This window comes from Maniola hyperantus, chromosome 2, assembly GCF_902806685.2.
Source record: "Maniola hyperantus chromosome 2, iAphHyp1.2, whole genome shotgun sequence".
Lineage (NCBI taxonomy): Eukaryota > Metazoa > Arthropoda > Insecta > Lepidoptera > Nymphalidae > Maniola > Maniola hyperantus.
The window spans coordinates 6532687-6547982 of NC_048537.1; the positions used below are offsets into that span (position 1 = coordinate 6532687).

The following is a 15296-nucleotide window of genomic DNA, read 5'->3' on the forward strand; positions in this document are numbered from 1 at the left end:
AATTAAAATGTGTCCATGCACTGAAAGTTAATGATGGCCCTGTCCGTCATTAATATAAAAGAGTTAGGTACGTCTTGTACGATGATATGGAACCGTTGCGGTTTTTTTTTCACTTACCTATTGTATATACCTAATACCTGCTGCATCATACTCAATATCGAGCACTTGGGTAAATCCGAGGGATCGTATCGTGCGCTGTCGTAGTCAGTAATAAATAGCATTGCATACTTACTTTAAACGTTTTTTAATCATCCTAAATATTTTTCCAGGAGTCAGACAGGTGGTACATCTACGGTGTCACCAGCAACGGCTACGGATGCGCTCGAGCTAACCGACCCGGCGTCTACACTAAAGTGTCCCACTACATCGACTGGATAGACAGCGTGATGGCCGCCTACACTCCCAAGCTAAACGACACCTCGCCGCCATCAGACGAGGAGTCCAATGAAGACTTCTACACAGATTTAGAGGCAGCAGAAAACAAAAGGGTACATAAACCATACGACACTTGCAGAGGTTTTAGATGCCCCCTCGGTGAATGTTTACCATCTTCCAGTGTTTGTAATGGATTTCTAGAATGCTCTGACGGTAGTGACGAGTGGAAATGCAGTACGCTCGTTACCAACTCGAGTAGATTCAACCCGGATTGACACGCAATTTCATAAACCTTAGGCGTTAAGTCGGATTTACATTATGAAACTCCTTGCATGCGAGTTAAAATTTTAATGTAACTAATTTGATGCCAATTTCGTTACATAAATTAGGTCTGCTGCAGCTTATAATATAGGGCAAGATAAAAGGCAAACGTAGACCTGGCCGTGGACGAACATCCTGGCTTAAGAACCTTCGCCAGTGGTTCAACATGAGTACAAGGTCACTGTTTAAGGAAACTACGCCGGAAAGAGATGGCACTAGAAGAAGAAACTAGGCGTGAAAGCACCAGCATACGATAGTGTCACAGTGTGGTCGCCTTCAAACGGTTGCTTGTACTCGAGGCTGTTCGGGGATACGCCTTCTTTCTATGAGATTTTACACCTCACCAACGTTGATAGGATTCGAGCGTCGAAACACTTAAAGTAACATGGACCTTAACGGCCTAGTTTCAAAGCTCAAGTTCATCCATAAAACTACAGCCAGCGATCGACAAACGGAAAACTTGTGAAATGAAAATCGGTGACACCGAATTGTAATCCTTAGGTCAATTTTACTCTTGCGTTATTGTATTTCGACGCTCTAAATCTATTAACATTGACGAAATGTAAAATCTCATATTAAACACACATTGAGCAGGCCTTAGAGGTTTATGATAATATAAAGTAAATATACCTTTAATATGTTTTATAAGCCAGTAATGATAGATTAAAATTATTCGATTTCGACTGATACCGCTTAAGTAAATGTAAGTAATATTTAAGTATCGAATGTGAATCTAGAATTCTTGAGTGAGTTTGGAAATCTTCAGCTATTATTTTTTATTTAATACTTTCTATGCCATAGTAAATCTTGGTCCTTGTACATATAGCTTTAATAAACATTCTACAGCCCAAATTTTTATTAATTACGGCTATTATAAACTATTTATTAAATACATGGACTACCTTTTTCGTTTGAAATTTTCATTGATTTCATTATTTTAAATGGACGACGTAGCCCATGTTTAAAAATAATAACAAGAAATTACAATAAAAATATGAACTTTATGTTATTATTCATTTTTTATCTCTCTATCTTTTTATTATCTATACCTATAGTGCGCGATAGGTGGAGATGTCAATCGGGGTGGAGACGCCCAGCAAACCCGCACAGCCCCCGCGCTAACCCAGTGTGGGATAGTGCGGATGACGCGTGCGGGATACCCCGATTGCCATCTCGACCTGTCGCGAAATATACAAGAATACTTTTTTAAGAAACGATGGTTTTATGTTTAACAAATGGGCAAAACTTTTTTGCTGGCTTGATATGTAAAAGAATTACTTGCTATCACAATAATTTGTGACTCCATGTAGTTGTGTATCTGAATACTTATGTGATAAAATAAAATAAAAAAATTATATGCTTAAAATTATTTTAATCAGACAAATAAATTAAAAATCTCCAAAATAAGAATGGCATAATAAATAATTACAATTCTTATTAGCGATGTCACAATTTGACGAAACACAAACGATACTGAATAACAAAATTGTTTCCTATTACAATACTTCGATTAATACAATTATTAATAATTAATTATTACGATATTCAATTAAAAATGTCCTAGTATAAAATACTTACTTAGAACAATCACATAATACTTAATATTATAGTCGATGGAAATGCTAATTGACGAAACCACAAAAAAACATTCACAGCTGAATATGTCGTGGCAAAAAGAAATACCTACATATTTAAATAAATACTTGAAATTGAACCTATATAATATGACGAGTACTCAAGTTAAATAGATGACTTACATTCAGTTGTAAAAAATTGTCTTACAAAGTGTTTAGTATATAGAGTATAAATAGTTTAGGAGTTTTAGCATTATTAGCAGTTCCATCGAAAATGTTAAAAAAAGATTTAGATCAGTTACTTAGAATTTTAAGTTAGAGAAAGCTCTTACACGGTCGACGAATCGGGGTTTTAGAATCACTCTAAGTTACAAATATTTTTCAAATTGAAAATTCAAACTTACAACATAGTTTCGAGACACACATTTCACACTCGGGAACCGAATTTACATTGCAATCATAAACAAATGTTATCAAATTATTATTATTATTTGATTGGAGGAAAACTTTTATGATATCAGTAGGTATAAAGTTTTCCTCCTTTAAACGCACACAAATAATCATTATTTTAAGAAATCAAGAACATCGAACAATGGTAATTCAGTAGGTCGGCTCCAACTTTTCAATTATTGTTATCTCAGTTCAGTAGGTAATTAGAAGGCTTCATTTGATTAAAATTAGGAAGTGTGTAGATGGCCAGACTAACAGCCGTTTGATATAAAAATTCTCTCGCCTTAAGTTTTTTATTAGCTTTTAAAATTTAAAACTTAAAACAAACCGATAAGTTTCAATTTTTAATACACGCATGGTAGCATAATTGAAAATATTACCTAGTGAGACTATGAGAAAGTTAGTCGTTGGAAAGTGTTATGATCAGATATTTTTTTATTATCAAACAATCGCTTGAGGCTATCTAAACTCTTCCTTAAAATTAAAGAAATCCGCATACAAAATAGTACGTAAAAACAATAAAAACACGTAAATATCGTAGTAAAGATGGTATTTTATTCGGTCCCCACTTACACCTAAACTCTATATCCCGTACCAAGCGGTACTCCGATCTATTTCACTTGTGACATCTAAAAAAATATCAAATACACGAATAAGGAACATCTTTACATTCACATAAAGGCCAGTAAATACTTGAACGATAGTTATGTCTACGTCATATTGGTTTAGGTAAGTAATATGTATACCTTATACTCTACGATCGAGCGTAATGAGCAAGAAATTATTTATGATAGAACTCGTATAAAGGAAATAAGACTGATTTATAAGCTTCGGGAACGTTATAGCATTATTTACGTAATTTATCGTTAAAACTATGGTGAGTGACACTCAGAATATTTTAATAACTAAACAGTTGCAACTCCCTATAAAATCCATGTAAGCTCGACTTTAGTTTCGAAAAGTTCTGTTCGGATCGAGACGCGTCGTGCCAAGCAGCAAAGGGCCGGGATCGCTAATAGTCGGACCTACACCGATTTCAACAAGTGAAGTGTAGCCTTTTAATTTATTACTACAATCATTTATCGCATTTAAATGTGCTCCCATCGAAAGAGATATGTGAACTAATTGATTTAATTAGCGCAAATTATTTGCCTATCAAAATTTGTTCAATCACACTTTCGGGTCGCTGCCCACTACAACAGAGTCCCAGTTAGAGTATTTAAGATTTAGAGTAAATGATTGAAACATGATATAACAATAGACTTATTTACTGTTATAAGAATTGTGGAAACACATTATAGAGTGGGCAATAAAAGAAATGTCAAAGATTATATGAATTACTAGCTTATGCCCACGACTTTGTCCGCGTGGACTACACAAATTGCAAACCACTATTTTACCCCCTTAGGGGTTGAATTTTCAAAAATCCTTTCTTAGCGGATGCCTACGTCATAATAGCTATCTGCATGCCAAATTTCAGCCCGATACGTCCAGTAGTTTCAGCTGTGCGTTGATAGATCAGTCAGTCAGTCAGTCACCTTTTCCTTTTATATATTTAGATTATCGCTTGTTGAAAGCGCGCTGTTATGTTTGAGCTGCTTCTATTTCGGATGTAGGATTTAATAATTATAATATTGTTAAGCAACCAAAATACAAATACATATCTATATTGAGTATGAGTTGTAATTAGCTTCAATGGTCACATTTTAAAAAGTAAGGATAAGCTGACTCTGCAAATTTTCACGGCGCGATTTGTTCCGCGAAACTCTGTGACATAATATAGAAATTGTATGAAGTCGCACACACTTACAAAATAAATACGCGCGAACGGTTTCATACAATTTCCATGTCACAGAACTCTGCGGAAAATATCACGCGGTGAAATATTGCAATCGCGATTAGATTAGAAAACACAGTGACTATTGCGATAAGCAAAAATGATCCCATGCTTCTAAGATGGTTACACATTTACGTAGTGTGGGCATTGCTGTTGAGTGTTGATGAAACCCTACAAGTTAGTGAATAAAATAAAGTATATAGAGTTCCCGAGCTCGAATAAAGGGTCGTTGAGATCTAGCCCTTGTTCTCGACGGGCGTCGTGGTGAGGCCGGTGGGCGGCTTGTTGAGCATAGTCTTGAATTGCTCCGGTATAGGATGCTCCGTCTGGAAACAAATTGATTTGTAAAAAGGATGTTTAACATATAACGACACAAAAAATAGTTTCTTCGGAATGTGGGGAGTACGTACATAGCGTTCTTACCATATACTCGACTTCTGAACAGCAGTATCGTTTATGCTATATACATAAGTTATAATATTTTCACTTACGTAATCCCCATTAGCCGTTGGCACGAGCACGTTCATCTCCGAGGACTTGGAGGACACGATCTCCACGTCGAGCGACTGCTGCGAGAGGTAGATCTGGCACCCGTCTGTCTTCTCGATCGACACCGTTGGCACCTTGCCTAGCACCTAAACAATAAAACATTTTGTTTTCGATTTCTGACATTTCTATTATTCTTACCTCAGTTTTTGGCTCAGCGAATCCTTATGAAACGATGAGATTGAGGGATGTCTGACCTAGTTTTAACAATGCATATCAATCGATTTCGATTGTTATGTAACATTGACCCAAGTCGGTAACAGGATGAGTGACCCACCATGGCGCCAAAATTGGCATTTTCAGTTCCTCCATGCCTCCGAGAGCACGTTAAGCCCGGTCCCGGTTATTAATATCACTAACATCTGATAATAACTGTTAAAATCTAAGAGTCGAAATCCCGTTCTCTTAGTCGAATTGTATGCAAAAGGATCGAAAATTCACCGCGTTATTATCACAAGAAAATCAGTATTAAATTGTAATAGTAAAAATTACTGTACCATCTTAAAAAGTTAATTTTCGCCGGCACATCTTTTGTTTTAACTTTTCCGCGTAAAGCCCTTAAACGTAATCCATACTAATATTATAAATGCGAAAGTGTGTCTGTCTGTCTGCTAGCTTTTCACGGCTTAACCGTTCAACCTATTTTGACGAAATTTGGAACAGAGGTAGCTTGCAACCCGGGGAAGGACATAGGCTACTTTTTATCCCGGAAAATTTAAGAGTTCCCACAGGATTTTTAAAAACCTAAATCCACGCGTACGAAGTCGCGGGCATCAGCTAGTTAATAATAATTGAAATCTATAGACAGCCCTCTATCGCCTCACATAACCACATTTCAGTCAACACGCCAAGATCCTATTAAGATTTGCCCTCAAAACCCATCTTAACTTGCGATCTAATATAATAACAGACATCTTATGAAGTTTGATTCATAAAAGATACGACAGGGTTATTAAATATATATGAAGAATATAATAAAAAGTAAAAAGCGTGATAAAAGACAACGCCAAGTGTTCAAGAACTTCTGATATTTTTTTTAATAGAAATGATTTCCGCCGCCCATGAACATTTGCACCACCAGAGGAATTTGTTGGTCCACCCATTGAATAACCCCATGTTTTAGTAGTGGGAACACAGCCCATGGGAGTTGATTCCACAGTTTGCATGTGTGTGGAAAGAAGGATCTAGTACAACGGAGGGTCGATTGCTTACGGTGCCGCGCGGCGCCATACAATATAAAAGAATAAACAACTTTTACATCGACTAAAAAGGGTGTATGCATATGCTGTCTTCTAAAAGAAATCTTAAAAAAGAATAATGTCACCATGTCACGTCTGTCATGGATTTGATAGATTTATTTGCGAGTTTTCGAGTTGATTTTATTTATTAGAATATCTAATGTAACATGAAAGAATTCGATTTTATTCGTGGTAATAAAAGTACTATAGCTGAAAAGTATAATAAATAATAATCACGTAACAATGGATAAAGACATAACAAACGGTGCTGAATCGATGTTCGAAAAGTACTGGAAGTATGTTACCAATGTAGACCAATTTTGGATACCTTTAAGTCAAAATTTCATAAAAGTTTCACACGCAATCTATACACACATAACTTTTTATAATGTGGTACGTATTATTTCACAGGAGATATTGTATGATATATTATAAAATAATTATTGATGTGTTATAAAAGTTTTTTCCAATTTTTAATTTTTTTTTGATCACCCAGGTGTTATTTCTTATTAAATTTCTTCCGATGAGCGTCTTCATGTACAGATTTATAAAAGACATTGTCGTAACGTCTCGAGAAAGGATGAGAGTGAAGCAGTTGGACTTAGAAGAGCTTCAACTTCAGGTTATTAACAAGTTACGGTTTTATTTAACCAAATTCATTTTAGATTGATAATTTTATAAACTATGGAGCTAGTTGACTTTTCACAGACACAAATAGTGGAGACTAAATTGAGCGTACGTGTTGCTGAATTTGCCGAGCGAAAAGAATTATTGAAAACAAAAGTGGAAAATTTTGGCAGAGTCCGTGCACGAGTTCGAGAGATTATCGCCAATGATGCCGAACTAATAAACATTAATGGCAACGACTCATGGGATGATAGTGCTTTTTTCAATAGCTATAACACATCCGAAGACGGTAATTATAACAAGTGATATAATAAATCGTGCGGAAAACAAATATGTTGGTGACTGCTAATGCGATAGGTTAATATTAAAGCGAGCAGTGTTCAAATATGTTTGCGAAAAATTAACATATCTAGCGATAATTAATCTATGGAGTACAGTAAATACATAAAATAAGCTGATAAAAGGGGGAAATAATTCATCTAATCTTGTAATGAAAATTTCAAATTACTAAATTAAAAACTAAAACGTGCGCATAAAAAATCAATTGCTTTGCATTGCATTCAGTTATTTTTGTGAATCTTTAGTTCATTGTCCAACATGGTATTTGAAACATTATAGTTTCAGTTATTATGTAGTAGGTACTCTTGACATAAAATATTGCAAAATTTTAAATATAATGTGTGCTATAAAACAGTCACAAAAATAGTTTTCTATTTCGCATTATAATTTAAACACTGATCGGTCTCAGTAGCTTGTATTTTCAAATCACCGTTTTCAGTATTTATATTCGCCCTCAAGTTTTTGCACATTTCAGTGAATTTTCTTGAAACCTAAAATTTGAATTTACTTTCACTCGTTTAAATACATGCCTTATAACAATTCCTTTGCAATAGCTGCTTATGTTGCAAAATCTCTTTCAGTTAATTCAGAGAGCAGATTCATAGTGCAGTTACTAAGAGAGTTGAAGTGCGATCAGATTGAGATACCAGATCTAGATCCGGAAATGCTGAGTTGCGGGGAGCCCTCGCGGGGACCAGCCACTACAGAGAATAGTATCTACTCTTCGGCGGCCGATGCAGATGGCAAACAGGATTGCCATGTGAAGATAGTCAAAGTAACAAACGTCTATAGAGTCGCTTACCTTCGGCACTTTATCAAACTAAAGCGATTACGACGCGCGAATAGACAGGCACTATTGAGGAAAAAGGTTTGCGTTTCTTTTATCCTTTTTTCTGTGAAATAGTTAGAACTTATAGTAGTTTCTTTGAACAAAAGTGTCCTATCAAACTAAATACAAAGCTTGTGCTTAATATGACAATAGTTCAGTAGACAAGCAATTGACGACATCCATTTAAACGGGTCATTTGGCGAATAGGTCTTTTTTAGGAGTAAATAAGTCATAATAACTTTTGACAATGGTTTTCAGACGGAAAATATCAAAAAACTATTGGACGATTGGCAAAAAAAACTGAGCATGGTGATCAATAGTAAACTATGTCTGTTGCCGCAAGTTGAACTGGCGTCCCAGGAAGCAATGGGCGATTGCTCAAAGCCTTTATGCCATTCCTCAGACTCCGATAGTGATTTCATAAACAGCACGGACAATTTTCATGATAATTACAGTCTTAGTTGGTCCCAGAATCAGTATTCGCCGGTTTATGGTTACAACAATTACGATGTAAGTATTGATGATAGCACGTGAGATGAGTGTCATTTAGGGGTTGACTGTGAATCTACAGTCTGTAGCCTAGGTTAAAGACAAAGTGTCAATATGGCTAATTCCATTGTACACGATGATTCGCTATGTTAATGTACTTTTAATGGAAATTCAAAAAAAAATTATTAGTTACTAGCTGCCCCGGCGAACTTCGTCCCGCCTAACAGTCGATTTTTTTTCAGGGTTTTTTTTTAAATTTTTCTCTCCGTAAGAACCATCCTCGTACTTCAAGGACTATTATTAAAAAAAGAATTAGCGAAAGCGGTTCAGCTGTTCTCGAGATTTGCGATCAGCAACACATTCAGCGATTCATTTTTTATACATAGAGATTTCGTAAATGTTCTGGTGCGTATAAAGTTCGCGTTGGTTCTTGTAAATTAATTGCGTAGGAGCCCGAGCGTTTCGAGTTACGCTTTGCCCCAAACCATTAATAAATTACATTTCGAAACGGGTGCCGCTTTCAGCTGCGTTTATTAAAATATATTAATTAAAGGTTTGAACACACAGGCTAGTATTTCTCGTAGAAATTGTAATACAAGTTTATTAGGGTTCCGTACCTCAAAAGGAAAAACGGAACCCTTATAGGATCACTTTGTTGTCTGTCTGTCTGTCTGTCTGTCAAGAAACCTATAGGGTACTTCCCGTTGACCTAGAATCATGAAATTTGGCATGTAGGTAGATCTTATAGCTGACATTTGGGGAAAAATCTGAAAATCGTGAATTTAGGGTTAGGGTTAGATCACACAAAAAAAATTAAATTGTGGTCATGAACTAATAATTAGTATTTTCAACTTTCGAAGTGAGTGACTATATCAAGTGGGGTATCATATGAAAGGTCTTCACTTGTACATTCTTAAACAGATTTTTCTTCATTTTTATGCATCATAGTTATTGAATTATCGTGCAAAATGTCGAAAAAATACGACTGTAGTACGGAACCCTCATTGCGCGAGCCTGACTCGCACTTGGCCGGTTTTTATTTGGGTGGGTCTCACTATTCCCATCAGCCATTGCAATGGTAATACTGCGGCTGATATCTATAGAGCGCACTTTGACTTAGCTTATTGTACTTAAGAAACTGTTAAAACGAGAATGCCTTATATATCTGGCATAAATCCGTCTTGTTTTAACTGGAACTTAAGTCAAAATATGGTCTATAGATCTCAGCCTGAGACTACGTTTTTAGGGTTCCGTAGTAAACAAGAAACCCTTATAGTTTCGCCATGTCCGTCCGTCTGTCCGTCCGTCCGTCCGTCCTCGGTTAATCTCAGAGACTATTAGTGCTAGAGATCTGTAATTTGGCATGGGAATAAATATTGATCACGCCGACAAAGTGATAAAGGGGATCGATTACGTTATCGATTCTGAACTACCTACCTCTTAAAATATTGCAGATGGACAAAAAGTAAACCTTTACAAGGAACTATGAACATGTAAACTCAGCAAAGCACGCGAAAGAACCGTGGCAATGTCAGTTCTTTGTACTCAAAATTGTACAGGCATTTAGTCCTTGCCTTGCCACGCTTTGTTTGCCCAAGCCTCAATAATTAAATTATTTCAGGAGTTTACTGGCGATACAGCAGTCTCCAAGGAATATTATGATATCAGAGCATACGAAAAATATAACTGTCACGAAGAACACGACTGCAACAAAGGAGTGCTGTACATAGTTCCAGAAGAAACTACTAGTCAGATGGAAATTAAAGAAATAGAGAGCGATGCCGATTGCCAAGTAACGGATGATTCGCGATACATCGCAAACGGGCAAGACCATGATGACGCGGCGGGGAACTGTGTTTTGTGATTGAAAACCGGCCGCGGCAGGTCTAGAATTAATCCACCCCATCCATCTAAGATATATCTTATATAAAATATATCAAAATATATTTATCAAATATATATATCAAAATATATTTTGTAATACCTATACCAGATGATAGGGGTAAAAATCTGAGTGGGCGCTAACCATTTTGAGCCACCAACCAATCACAAACCTAGCGATGTTTTCTAATTGAATTTCGGAACATTTTCGGAATGAATTTCGAATAATTTTTGGAAACATGTTTGTGATTGGTTGGTGCCCAAAAATGGTTAACGCTCACTAAGATTTTTGTCACTATCATTTGTATGTTATTACGTAACAGAGAGACCGCAGTACTAACTTCGTTCCGCGGATAGGGTTTAACTCAATATGTCTTATAGAATTTTAATGTGTTTTTTGATTCATTTTAACTTGAATAATAATGTTATTATAAAATTAAACAGCTGGGTATATTTGTTGTTTCATTACTGCACCAAATATTAGATCGCCGCGGCCGATGGATATATCCGCTACACATAAAAATCCCAAATCGATAATACGTGTAAATAATATAAGCTGTGTGTATTTACAGATAATACCTTGAGATACACTGTATATATTTTTTTAAATTGAATGAAATTCGTTCAGTCGAGGCATGATGCAATTCATTAGGGTTTTCAATTTTAATAACAAACTAGCAGCACTTAGTCATAATTAAAAACTTATGGGGCGAAGAAATATTTTAGAACTTATTTGGGAACTATTATTACCCGAAAGGGGCGAAGCTCAAAGGAGGGTTACGAGTTTGACCTGTGTGTCTAGTCCACTCGTAACTACTCAACGGCTCAACCGATTTTGATATATTATGATACGTCATTAGATTCGTCTTAATGATGCGAGTGTCACTGGGTACATAAAATTGTTAAAAAATCAACATGTCGGATTTTATGCGTTTTAATGAGCGGGCTGAAAAAGATGCAGTGCAAACCGCAGTCGGGATTTTTTGAAAACTTTTTATATTACTTGTTTTTCACTGTTTTTACTACATACTTACCTAATATTATTATAATTATTGCGAAAGTGTGTCTGCCTGTCTGTTAACTTTTCACGGCACATCCGTTTAGCCGATTTGGACGAAGTAGAGACATATTCCGAAAAATCAGAGTTCGTACAAGATTTTTGAAACACCTAAATACACATCGACGAAGGCGCGGGCATAATCTAGTAATAATTATTATGTATATATACGGTGTTTTTAAATATTTTTTAGAATAAACAATTTTATTTTCAAAACGGCAACCCAAAGCTTGTCAGGAACAGTACTGCCAAAGTGAACAATGTACCACACCCGAATAGCGTTCTAAGATGGCTGCCGTAGTTTTGCTTTCGTCATATCAATACGTTGGTCGTAGTGTAAATAAAGATAGTGACACTTACCTGCATTTGCACGGACTGGCAGTTGACGAACTCCACACTGGAGACGAGGTTGTCGAACACCACCGCGCACTTGGTGCAGGAGTCCAGCACCACGCCGTTGATCTTGCCGCGCACGGTCAGCGCGGAGTCGCGGCATCGGTACATGTACACAACGTTGTTCATCTCGGCGTTCTCCACCACCAGATTCGAATTGCCCTTTTGGTATTCCTGTAAACAATTTATTTATTTAGGAACTCAATAGCTCATCGCGCAAGGTTTCAGGTTTGCATCGCAGGATCCATACTAATACCTATTATAAATGCGAAATTGTGTTTGTTACAAATACGTTTAAATAAATAGTGACTCTTGTCACAAGTCACGAAATAAGTATCCGTAGGAAGGGCATTTCAAAAGCAACTGTTACAGTTTATTTGAATAAAAAATCTTACTATTTCCAGGAGGACTGTAGGCGTAAGTCTTGTACACATCGATGTACATATGTACATGATTGCGAGCTACGTCTAAGTTTCATGATTATTACAATTTTATAATTGAGGCCTTACTGTACAGATATTTAATTTTTGATTATAGGTATTAATTCTGACTTGAATATTCTTCGCAAAGGGAAAGTTCTTATTTTTATTATTCACACAAAAGTAGGTACAAATTAGCAAAGCCTTCTCATTTTAACAAACTTCTCAGCAAGTCTGAAGGGAATTGCCCTTAGAACCGAGAACGCCCTTTATAAATCATAGGTACCCAAAGGAATACCTACCGCTTAAACGAAAACATTAATAATATTATGTTTGTTTAGTAAAAATTCCGCAACTAGGCTAAGTAGTTTGAAACGGACCATCGTATTATAACATTAATTTAATATGTAGTAAGTTATTACTAATAACTAATAATAGAATAACTTGATAACATAACAAGAAGTTTTAGGACGGGTTTATTTATTACTTATCACAATATTTAGTACAAACTACTTAGTTCTCAACAATGTACCTACATGTTTTCATTAAATCCATAACTAGTACCTACTAATATTATAAATGCGAAAGTTCGTCTATCTGTTACCTTTTCACGGCCCATAAGCTTAACCGATTTTGATGAAATATGGCACAGAAATAACTTACATTACAGACCTCAACATAGGCTACTTTTTATACCGGAAAATCGAAGAGTTCCCAAGGGATTTTTAACAACCTAAATCTAAGCGGAAGTAGTTGCGGGCATCAGTTAGTAGCCTATAAGCCATAGTTTTAAAAGCTTTACGACATAGAGGGTGTGGTAACGTACAATGTTCGGATGCGATGAAAGCTTTTTACTGCCATGAATTTACGATGTGTAGTTATGAATCTCACATAAGAAGATTTACTGTGTTGTGCTTTAGGGATGTTATTTTACAGAAGAATCAAAGAGCTTCCACGGGATTTTAAAAACTTAAATCCATGGAGAGAAATAGCCAGCATCAGCTGCTTAGTGCTTAGATATACCGTAATTGTAATTTACATGTATAACCATACAAACGCACATGAAATTGCTTTCAATGTTTTCTACATTTCTATACAAAGTGGTTTATCCAATTTTGTAAGTTCACCGGTTTACGAACGGGTTTCACAGTCGACACAAATGGCATCTTGTTGTATCTGACGGCCATTTCACTGTTTTCAATGACGCGGTGCCTACTTTTCTCACAGTAGGTACCTACTTGAAGTTTGTCTTTGAAGATTTGTAGCTCCAAACATAATATATTATTTAGAAACTAAACATATAGCGATCAGATTTAGTCAAGCGATTTGAAGATTGAATACGATACGATGATCATCATCATCATCATCATGATCAACCCAAAGCCGGCTCACTACAGAGCAAGGGTCTCCTCTCAATATAAGACGGGTTTGGCCTTAGTCCACCACGCTGACCAAGTGCGGATTGAAAGACTGATACGATGATACCGTATTAAAAATTCCATTGGTACCTGTTCCAATATAACGCGCTTCCGTGTCCGGACAGAATTTTGTTAAAAAAGTGACATCCGAGTTGCGTTAACCTGCCAATTTTTTGTGGATCCAAACGTCGTGATCTGTCAACTCACGAGGTTTGTCCGTCCATACTAAATGGCAGACTCAACTCAGCGCTCATGTCATGTTAGCTAAACTCACGATAACTTTAAGTTATACTAGGATCTTTCCCACTCATACGCTAAATTGTTTTTGTTATACTGCCGAAAAGATGTTTATCGTGGAATTGAGAGCAGAATGTTTTTAACACGTAGTGTAGTCACAATGACCCATTTCTAGTCATCTCACGCTAATACGGGCGGCGTTGAGTGCGACGCCTCCGGGCTCGCCTTTAGACTGGGGGCACACGATGCGTTGCGGCGTCGCACCGCAAAGATTTCACCGTATCAGCGGGCAGACGAGTGGTGCGGCGTTGCAACGTTGTTATGTAGCAGCAGCGCCGTAGCAGCGTTGGACAGTGTCTATTCTTGTGACGCATAAACAACTGAGCCGTGCCGCTCCGACGTCGCAACGCATTCACCCCTGCCAGCCTCGTCTCGGTGGTTGCATATCCGGTGCGGCGCCGGAGCGCATCGTATGACATGCCACAGATATTTCTATCTAAGACGACGCAGCGACACCGCTCCGGCGCCGCACCACCGCCGCAACGCATCGTGTGCCCCCGCTCTTACACGGCGCAAAGCCACAGCTGCGGGTTTTAAAAGATATTCCGAGAATTTACTGCAACTACGAAGTTTTAGTAAATGCTTCCATTCGCAGTCTATTCGCGATATGGAAATGTTATAAAGGGTTCAGACTTTCTTTAAAAATGCCTAGTGTTAGATAGATCGCTTATAGTCTAGACACGTCCTATATTTGTCAATTTTCTAAATGTGTACGCTTTAAACGGATTTACGGATTATACGGATACTTGTTAAATGTCTGAGAAGTTAAAAAAAGTATATTAGGTAAATGGTTTAATTGGAGTTTCTATTTAATATCTACTAGTCAAAACAAAATATTTTGGCAAAGTAAATTATTACACATTAATAAAGTTAAGAAAATAAATACAATTAAAATAAAAAACCGGCCAAGTGCGAGTCAGGCTCGTGCACCGAGGGTTCCGTACTCGGATATTTTTTTCGACATTTCGCACTATAAATCAAAAACGATTATGCATAAAAATAAATGAAAATCTGTTTTAGAATGTACAGGCAAAGCCCTTTCATATGATATACTAAGTGGGGTATATCTTACTTTGTAAATTGAAAATACTAATTATTTGTTCATGAATAATTTTTTTTTGTGATGTAACCACAAATTCACGGTTTTCGGATTTCCCCGTACGTGTGCTATAAGACCGACCTATACGCCAAATTTCATGATTCTAG

General features: G+C 36.7%; 3 protein-coding genes across 7 annotated transcripts in view; 2 read left to right on the plus strand and 1 right to left on the minus strand.

Annotated features, from left to right (window-relative positions):
- LOC117995074 (uncharacterized) overlaps positions 1-890 on the plus strand; it is a 64945-nt gene extending 64055 nt beyond the window's left edge. For both annotated transcript variants that reach the window (XM_034983072.2, XM_069502972.1), the window contains exon 13: positions 270-890. In XM_034983072.2, the coding sequence (XP_034838963.2) occupies positions 270-650 (381 nt within the window). In that variant the 3' untranslated portion in view covers positions 651-890. The remainder of the gene's footprint in view (positions 1-269) is intronic.
- A 1143-nt stretch (positions 891-2033) lies between these two features.
- Positions 2034-15296, minus strand: part of capt (adenylyl cyclase-associated protein 1) — a 56792-nt gene continuing 43529 nt past the window's right edge. For 3 of the 4 annotated variants that reach the window (XM_069503078.1, XM_069503086.1, XM_034983033.2), the window contains exons 7-9: positions 11924-12130; positions 5049-5192; positions 2035-4883 (exon numbers count right to left, since the gene is read on the minus strand). In XM_069503078.1, coding sequence (XP_069359179.1) covers positions 4794-4883; positions 5049-5192; positions 11924-12130 — 441 coding nt within the window. In that variant the 3' untranslated portion in view covers positions 2035-4793. Of the gene's footprint in view, positions 4884-5048; positions 5193-11923; positions 12131-15296 lie in introns of all 4 variants that reach the window. The other variant, XM_034983048.2, reaches the window with a different exon arrangement.
- LOC117995065 (uncharacterized) lies at positions 6441-10522 on the plus strand. The gene is made up of 6 exons (XM_034983061.2): positions 6441-6734; positions 6838-6963; positions 7050-7257; positions 7889-8175; positions 8395-8646; positions 10247-10522. Exons 1-6 carry the CDS (start codon positions 6585-6587, stop codon positions 10487-10489), a joined length of 1266 nt encoding a protein of 421 aa, XP_034838952.1. The 5' UTR covers positions 6441-6584; the 3' UTR covers positions 10490-10522.

Coding starts and splice junctions, on each gene's coding strand:
- LOC117995065 (XM_034983061.2), top strand. CDS start 6,585: ATGGATAAAGACATAACAAACGGTGCTGAATCGATGTTCGAAAAGTAC. Junction 6,735..6,837: donor ACATAACTTTTTATAATGTG/GTACGTATTATT, acceptor TTGATCACCCAG/GTGTTATTTCTTATTAAATT. Junction 6,964..7,049: donor TAGAAGAGCTTCAACTTCAG/GTTATTAACAAG, acceptor GACTTTTCACAG/ACACAAATAGTGGAGACTAA.